Source organism: Natrix helvetica (assembly GCF_964273705.1).
Source record: "Natrix helvetica genome assembly, chromosome: 1".
NCBI classification, from domain to species: Eukaryota; Metazoa; Chordata; class Lepidosauria; order Squamata; family Natricidae; genus Natrix; species Natrix helvetica.
Window position 1 is genome coordinate 352,989,704 of NC_138548.1, and position 8,711 is coordinate 352,998,414.

An 8,711-nucleotide genomic window follows, 5' to 3' on the forward strand; every position below is an offset into this window, starting at 1 on the left:
CTCAGCCTTTGTGCCTCTTCACGAAAGGGACTTAATTCTTCCTTTCCTTGGGCTCCCTTTGCAGGTTCGGGTCTGGGTGTTTCCCGAGGGTACCAGGAATCACAATGGCTCCATGCTGCCCTTCAAACGGGGCGCCTTCCATTTGGCGGTGCAAACCCAGGTAAGGGGTGCCCTGTTGCCTCACTTCCTCCACCGAGGGACAGCTGGAAGCTCTTTGCCAAAAATACCCAGGTAGACTAAAATATTGAGGAGTTTGGGGTTCAGGATTATTTGAGTCCATGATATGAACTAGACTCCCACAGAGCTTTTGGATTGTTGTATATTATGTCAACATAACCATTGTATTTGATGGATTACATTGTATTTGGTTAACTGGGTTAAATCTGTTCTCTGGCGTGACCATTGCATTGGTTATCCTGGTTAGTCAGACTTGACAAGCTCAGAGCAAGAACTGAGGATCTAGGAAGCCACAATTCTCTCCCTGTGTGTGTGTGTTTGTGTGTGTGTGTGTGTTTGCAATGAGTTGGAAATCTGCTCTCATTTCTTCCCAAAGTTGCTTTTTCATGAGACAACTGGACTTTCTGGGGGGGTTTTTTTGAAGACATTTCACTTCTCATCCAAGAAGCTTCTTCAGCTCTGATCTCTGAGCTGAAGAAGCTTCTTGGATGAGAAGCGAAATGTCTTCAAAGAAAAACCAGAAAGTTTAGTTGCCAATTGAAACAGCATCTTTGGGACAACCATGGCCTGGATGACTCAGAATCTCCATAGACATCTGTCCTCATTCAGGGCGGCCCTACAGAGATGGATGTTCCTGCCATTAGAAGCCAACTAGAGAAATGGTCTTTGAAATTCTTAGCGTGGGGAGAATTTTAATCGTATTTCTTCTTTTTTTAAAAAAAAAAGTCAGTTTTACCCTGAATGCAAACTGAAGTCCTCCAGAGCTGGAATTCCCAGATGAACTGAAAAGAGAATAGATGTTTCATAAAAGACAGTGGCAGACAGTGGAAGATGACACCATAGAGTAAAATAGCATTACTGTGACCGAGGAAAAGAGGGTTTTCGCACCCTACATTCTTCCCGTTTTAATCAGAGCTAAAATAAACTGGACAGAGCAGATTCGCGAAGTGCTTGACACCCCTAAGCGGTACTGACAGCGGATGATATTTGTCGCTCATATTTATGGACGTGAGAGATGTGAGAACATCTGTGGATTCCTTGGTGCTCTCTGAGCACGGTGATTTGCTCAGCGACCATTTCGTTACCCAGCTACATATCAAGGACTCCAAAGCAGATTTGCTTGATCTGATACTCTTGTTTAAAAAAAATAACTGCGGATCATATAGAGAGTTTTGCCCTAATTTAGATTTGGAATGGAGGAAAAGGGGGGGAAAAAAACAACCCTATCTGCATTGTTTTCCTTTAAAAAAAATTACAGGAACTTAAGCTCCTAGAAATTACATTGTGTGTGTGTGTGGAGGGGGGTTGTTTAAATAGTTGCATCACACCCTGAGTTCTATTGAAATGAGTTGCGTTATAAATGTGTTTCCAATTGACCAGTAAAATAAGCGGCTTCAACCCTGTGCAAAATAGGCCAGCAAAGACAAGGTCTTTAGAAATGTTTTGAACAGCTGGATGTGCATTAAAAATACAAAGTGATTTGGAGGTAGTTTTCAACCATTAATGGCGGCCAGTGGTTGCTAGGTACAAAACGATGGCCAGTGGTTGCTAGGCACAAAACGATGGCCAGTGGTTGCTAGGTACAAAATGGCAGCCAGTGGTTGCTAGGTACAAAATGGCAGCCAGTGGTTGCTAGGTACAAAATGGCAGCCAGTGGTTGCTAGGTACAGAATGGCAGCCAGTGGTTGCTAGGTACAAAATGGTGGCCAGTGGTTGCTAGGCACAGCCTTCTCTATTTCAGGGGCCAAATGGCCAGCATATGTTGAGCAATTTCCAGCTGCCGCCCTTTATTTACTTTCTTTTCTCTTCTTACAAGGTTCCTCTCATCCCTGTTGTAATCTCATCGTATCGAGATTTCTACAGTAAGAAGGATAGGCGCTTCACCACAGGTGACTCCATGTCTGATTTCTTGTTCATTTGTGAGGAGCAGAAAGACACACACACACACGCGCACATACACGGACACCAATGAGCAAGGCTTTTTTTCTGGTACTTTCCACCCCAAGGTTTTGCCCACAAGTATAATGAGATCTCTTTTTACAGCTTTATTAGTTTATAATATAAAATACAACAGCAAATAGTAAGAAAAAACGGAAGGGAAAAGTGAGGGGAAGAAAAGAGGGAAAAGAGGAAAAAAAGGCCTTGTACTTTTGACTCTCTTTGGTGCAGTAGAATAAGGCAGTAACATCAAACCTCAACTTTTTTACTTTTATATAATAGTATAAACCGGCCATTCCTATAACAACAAATCTATCTAAGCGGTAAAACCCAAAATCAAAGTTTCATTCCCCCCACCACCACCTCGAGCACAAAGTCCAGGAGTGATTTCCAAGTACGAATAAAAGTACTTTTATGTTTTTCTTTGTTCAAGGCAGTCAATTTAGTCGTCACTGCTGACTCCATCAACTTTTGCAGTTATTTGTTCATTGTGGGGATCGAAATGTCCTTCTTTTGCATAAGGCAGTCTTGCGCTGTTTGATGTAACATCAAAGTTCCAAAAACACTTTTCCAAGTCTTTTCCCATTAAATCTGAAAGAAAAGTTTCTGGTTTTATCGTTACATTCACTTTAAGAATTTTCTGTATTCGAGTATGAATCCTACTCCAACATTTCTTTGCTTTATCACATGTCCACCATAACTGGTGAAAGGTCCCTTCCTTTTTTACATTTGCGTTTCCCATTTCTATTCCACAAGCATCATGGGGACTATGCAGAGACTATGTCCTTGAGTTATGACCGCAATGGACCCCAAAAGTTTGTAAGAAAGAGAAGCCAACCCCGTGAAGGGTTTTTTTTTTTTAATGAGTATTTATTTGGGTTATATGTGACCTTTCTAATCTAGCTGCTTCTCAAGGATTCCAGGAAAAGTTTAAACACAATCCAAATGCGACAAATAAAAAACAAAACTTAATATGGAAACATCAGTTAACAATCCAGTCTGTCAAAAGAAATGTGCATTCTCAAAAGAGATAGGTGGCCCTCGATTTACAACCACAACCGAGCCCAAAATTTCTATTGCTAAGCAAGACCGTTGTTAAGTGAATGTTGCCCCATTTTACAACCTTTCTGACACAATTGTTAAGTAAACCATTGCAGTAACACGGTTGTTAGGTGTGAAGAGAAATTACATACTGAATCAGAATTTTGATGGGCAAACAGACATCAACAAGTGACACTTGTGAGATGGGCAGCTATCCAAATTTAATAATAAATGGGGTAAATACAAGTAGTCCTCAACTTACGACCACAATTGAGCCCCAAAATTTGTTGATGCCGTAGGAGTTTTGCCTCATTTTACATCATTTCTTGCCACTGTTAAGGGAATCACTGCAGTTAAGTTAGCAACACGGTCGTTAAGTGAATCTGGCTTCCCCATTCACTTTGCTTGTCAGAAGGTCGTAAAAGGTGATAACATGACTCCAGGACACTGCAACCATCACACATACGAGTCAGTTGTGTTCAAATTTTGATCATGTGACCATGAGGATGCTGTGGTGGTCACAAGTCGCTTTTTTCAGTGCCGTTGTAACCTCGCACGGTGATTAAACGGTTGGTTGTAAGTCAAGGACTACACGACAAGTGGGGAACTATGGTCCCTTTATCCCTTGTGAACTTTAACCCCCAGCATGGCTGGCTCAGGAGTTCTGGGAATTGAAGTCCACAAGTCATAAAGAAGCCAACATTCCCCACCCCTGGACTGCATGTACCTCTTTACAGATTTGCGGAGGGGGGAAATGTCTTTGCTTGCACTCTGGTGGGGCCTTTTTGTTGTCTTGCTTTTTTCAAAAGCCGCGTCTTTCTCTCCGAATGCAGGGCGCTGCATTGTCCAGATCTTGTCCTCCGTGCCCACGAAGGGGCTGAGAGCCGACGATGTGCCGGCCCTGACGGATCGAGTGCGCCAAGCCATGTTGGTTGCTTTCGAGGGGCTTTCCGCGGATCTGGGTCCCCCGCAGTGACCTCCGCCACCACTTCCCCCCCAACGTCTGACCCGGGAGCACGGCGGGCTGTGACTGGGAGCAGCTGGCACCCAAGGGCAGACAGATAACGGGACCAAGACAGAAGAGGGCAGCGCTTGGAGGGGAGGGAAAAGGAATCGGAACTGGTTCTGGCAGAGGAGTGATGGGCACAGCACCTTGCAGCAAAGAAGGGGGGGTTGAAATGGGTGGGGAGGGGGATGGACTCAGCCACATGTGCTAGGAGACCTGGGAGCGGAGTGGATCCCAAGCCACCCTCGTTGACCTCTTCACTTCTGGATCAGAGTTCTGACTCCCCCCAGTAGATGGTACAGCCCGGTCCTTGCCTCCATCTCCTCCTTGCTCCCCTGTTTTGTTCATGTGGACTGTTCCATTTCAGTTTCTTGGACTTGGCCGTTGCGCTTCCCGTTCCGGGAAGTTTTTTCCAGGCTGAACCACGGATCCCTGGGAGCCTGCAGAGGGAGCCATGGACCTGGTTTACCCTGGCTTGCTTCAAGGACCAGGGGGATCTTGGTGAACTTCAGACTCAGAGCGATGCCGTGGGGATGCCCCAGCCGCTTGCGGTGCCCCTGTGTGTGAGAACTCTGGACCCACCATCGCCTGGGGAAGGAGAAAGGCAGAGGGTAGCCACGCCGGGGACCAAATGCTGGCCAATCCATCAGAACGTGCAATGGCAAAGAGCCCAGCCAGGCTGCTCAGCCTGACTCAGCTCCAATCATGGACCGGACTGCTTCCTTCCAGGGAGGAGGCCTGGCAGAAAGGGGAAAGGAAAGAGATCTGCCTCCCTCTGACGCTTCCAAAGGGAACTAAAGGGGTCTTCTGTCAGACATAAGCAGAGAGAGAGAGATCGCTTGCATTGTCTTCAACTGGAGGTTGTTTGTGGCTTTGGGTGGAAGAGGGAGAAGGGAGGCAAAAGGATGGATTTGGGTGGGGAAACTTAGGCAGAGAGGAGGATTTGGGGGTTCCGGGTACTTGTCGGCCTTGCCCGGAACTGCTCTTCCCCCCTCCTCCCCCCCCCATTCAGTGTTGGGAGATTACCTTAAGGTCCCTTCCCCGAGGCGAGGATGGGAGCCAGGCCACTTTGCCAGATGAAAAGATGCAGGGAGAAGGGCTGGCATCGGTCACTTCTCTCCAGCTGTGTGATCAGGAAGCCCCCAAGGAAAGGGGCAGAAGCCTTGAGAGGGGAGGGGGAGGGCAGGGTGAGCAGGCAGGGCCTTGTCCCCAGGCCGAATTAAGCATGAGGGTTGCAAAAAAGCAGGAAGCTGTGGCCTCAGGCTGCGGCTTTTGAGCCAGGTGTTAATGGGACAGGGGATGGAATGAACCCAGGGTGGGGTGGGGGGGGTTGAGGGGGCTCCTGTATATCGGATAAAGGAGGAAGTGGGGCCATTGGCATCCGGAGAGCAACTGGGGGGTGGGTGTTTGCGGCAGGGTCTTTTGGGGAGAAGAGGAAATCAGGAAGAAGAGGAAACCATTGCCCCTTGAAGGACGAGAGTTTGAGAGGTACGATGGGGTGGGGTGGGGTGTCCTGATTCAGGAAGGCCCATTCTGATTTGTGGGGTGATGAGCCTTGCAGTTCCTTGAATATCCTGTGTACTTCTCTTCTGCCTTTGGATTTTCCCTGAAGGTTTCTGCCGTTCTCCCCCACCTCCCGGGTTGGTGGGTGACCCTGGAGGGGGGGGGGCTTTCTTTCCTCTTTCCAGATGTTCCTTCTTGGGGGGAGGAGAAAAGAGATTTTTTTTTTCCATCTGGGGAGGGATGAGGAGTGAAGAGACGTTATCCAATCCGTGTTCCCAAGACATTCCTGCTTTTAATAAAAATCCTCGAAAATTCATCCCCCCCATCACACGTGGTGCCTTTTCCTCAGTCTTTGTAGCAAAAGTGTGCGTGTGTGTGTGTGTGTGTGTTTGTGTGGGTCTCCAATGTCACGTCTGCCCTTTCAGGAGCTCTTTAAAGCAATGTTTCTCAAACTTGGCAACTTTCAACTCCCAGAATTCCCCAGCCAGTATGGGGAATTCTGGGAGTTGAAGTCCACATGACTTATATTTACAATGGGTCCCCCCCCCCAAAAAAACCCAACAACTGGTGCATACTTCCAGTTTCTGGCATATATATATGCTGATAAATAAATAAAGGGAGACTAGTATAGATCTATTTCAAGCTATTTAGCTAAGAGCTCCCTCCCATATTTGGGCATACCAGGGGTTGTAACACAAATACATACCTATTTCCCTGGCCTAGCTGATAAGGAAGAGAGCCTGTGGCTTAGTGGCAATTACATCTGCCTAATATGCAATACAGCCCTGGTTCGATTCCCAGTAAGGGTATGGCTAGCTGATGAGAGCTAAATAGCTTGAAATAGATCTATACTAGTCTCCCTTTATTTATCAGCACAAACACAACATATATATTTATATCCTCCAATGGATTTGCTTAACCGCAGTGTTTGCTTTATGACTGCTGCATTCGTTCGATTGTGAAAAATGAAGAGTCATGAAATTGGGTGTGTAGTCACGTGATAACCTCCTTAACGACCATCACTACTTACGATGGCAATTGCAGGCTCAATTGCAGTTGTAGGTCGAGGACTTATTTATACAGTCGGACACAATAGAGTGCAGTAAAATTAATTTAGTATTGGGAACAAATAGCAGACTACAATAAATCAAATGTGGGTGTGCTTTTTCTTGGGACAATCTAATGATACACAGGCACACTTAGTTTGTCAAGCTGTAACTTGGAATATTCCAAATAATACTGTAGTTATTTTGAAGAAAGGCATGATTCGGATTCAAGAGAACTAACATGGCTACTGAGATTTTGTCCTAATTGAAGGTGATCTTTTTCAGCTAGATTCCTTTTGTTGCAGTAGGAAGAACTTCCGTTTTTTCCTGTTCAGGAGCAGTAGAGCCTGTGGTCAAACGATAAAACTAAATCTGTGACCTGAGGACCATTGATGATCCATGAAGACATTGCCAATGGTCCTAGGTTGGGCCCCGAAATAAAAAGATGAATGAAAGAGGCCAAAATCTCACAACCTTAATACAATAGCAGAGTTGGAAAGGACCTTGGAGGCCTAGGCAGGAAGCCCCATACCGTTTCAGACAAATGGCTATCCAACATCTTCTTAAAGACTTCCAGTGTTGGGGCATTCACATCTTCTGGAGGAAAGCTGTTCCACTGATTAATTGTTCTAACTGTCAGGAAGTTTCTCCTCAGTTCTAAGTTCCTTCTCTCCTTGATTAGTTTTCACCCAATGCTTCTTGTTCTACCCTCAGGTGCCTTGGAGAATAGCTTGACTCCCTCTTCTTTGTGGCAACCCCTGAGATATTGGAACACTGCTATCATGTCTCCCCTAGTCCTTCTTTCTCTTAAGCTAAACATACCCAGTTCCTGCAACCGTTCTTCATATGTTTTAGTCTCCAGTCCGCTAATCATCTTTGTTGCTCTTCTCTGCACTCTTTCTAGAGTCTCCGCATCTTTTCTACATCGTGGTGACCAAAACTGAATGCAGTATTCCAAGTGTGGCCTTACCAAGGCATTATAAAGTGGTATTAACACTTCACGTGATCTTGATTTTATCCTTCTGTTTATGTAGCCTAGAACTGTGTTGGTTTTTTGGCAGCTGCTGCACACTGCTGGCTCATATTTAAATGGTTGTCCACTAGGACTCCAAGATCCCTCTCACAGTTACTATGATTGAGCAAGGTACCACCTATACTGTACCTGTGCATTTTGTTTTTGTTGCCTAAATGTAGAACCTTACTCTTTTCACCATTGAATTTCATTTTATTAGATAGTGCCCAATGTTCAAGTTTGTCGAGATCCTTCTGTATCTTAAGCCTATCTTCTGGAGTGTTGGCTATTCCTGCCAGCTTGGTGTCATCAGCAAATTTGATGAGTTCCCCATTTATTCCCTCATCCAAATCATTGATGAAGATGTTGAAGAGTACTGGGCCCAAAACAGAGCCTTGGGGTACTCCACTGCATACTTCCCTCCATGTAGATGCAGTTCCATTGAGAACTACACGTTGAGTGCGGTTGGTCAGCCAGTTATGAATCCATCTGGTGGTGATGCTGTCTAACCTACATTCTTCTACTTTGTCTAGTAGTAGGTTATGGTCTACCTTATCAAATGCCTTACTGAAGTCCAAGTAAACTATATCGACGGCATTTCTCTGGTCCACTAATTTTGTCACTTTGTCAAAGAATGCAATAAGATTAGTCTGGCATGATCTGTTTTTGACAAACCCATGTTGGCTTTTGGCTATTACTTTGTTTACTTCTAGGTGTTCGCTAATTCGTTGCTTGATTACCTTTTCCAGAATCTTTCCCAGTATTGAGGTCAGGATGATAAGTCTATAGTTTCCTGGATCTATTTTTTCCCCTTTTTTAAAGATGGGAACCACATCAGCTCTTTTCCAGTCCTCTGATAGTTCCCCAGTGCTCCAGGATCTCTGAAAGATATAGTTCAGTGGTTCTGAGATCTCATCTGCCAGTTCCTTCAGAACCCTGGGGTGTAATCCATCCGGTCTTGGTGATTTGAACTCGTCTATGGTAGACA

At 45.4% G+C, this 8,711-nt stretch overlaps 1 protein-coding gene and 1 long non-coding RNA gene across 4 annotated transcripts in view; both read left to right on the forward strand.

Moving 5' to 3' along the window:
* AGPAT1 (1-acylglycerol-3-phosphate O-acyltransferase 1) overlaps window positions 1-6,233 on the forward strand; it is a 50,596-nt gene extending 44,363 nt beyond the window's left edge. For all 3 annotated transcript variants that reach the window (XM_081935387.1, XM_081935389.1, XM_081935388.1), the window contains exons 5-7: window positions 65-160; window positions 1,994-2,066; window positions 3,990-6,233. In XM_081935387.1, the coding sequence (XP_081791513.1) occupies window positions 65-160; window positions 1,994-2,066; window positions 3,990-4,132 (312 nt within the window). In that variant the 3' untranslated portion in view covers window positions 4,133-6,233. The remainder of the gene's footprint in view (window positions 1-64; window positions 161-1,993; window positions 2,067-3,989) is intronic.
* Window positions 1-8,711, forward strand: part of LOC309383178 — a 474,080-nt gene that overhangs the window by 408,734 nt on the left and 56,635 nt on the right. The gene's annotated exons all lie outside the window — the stretch shown is intronic.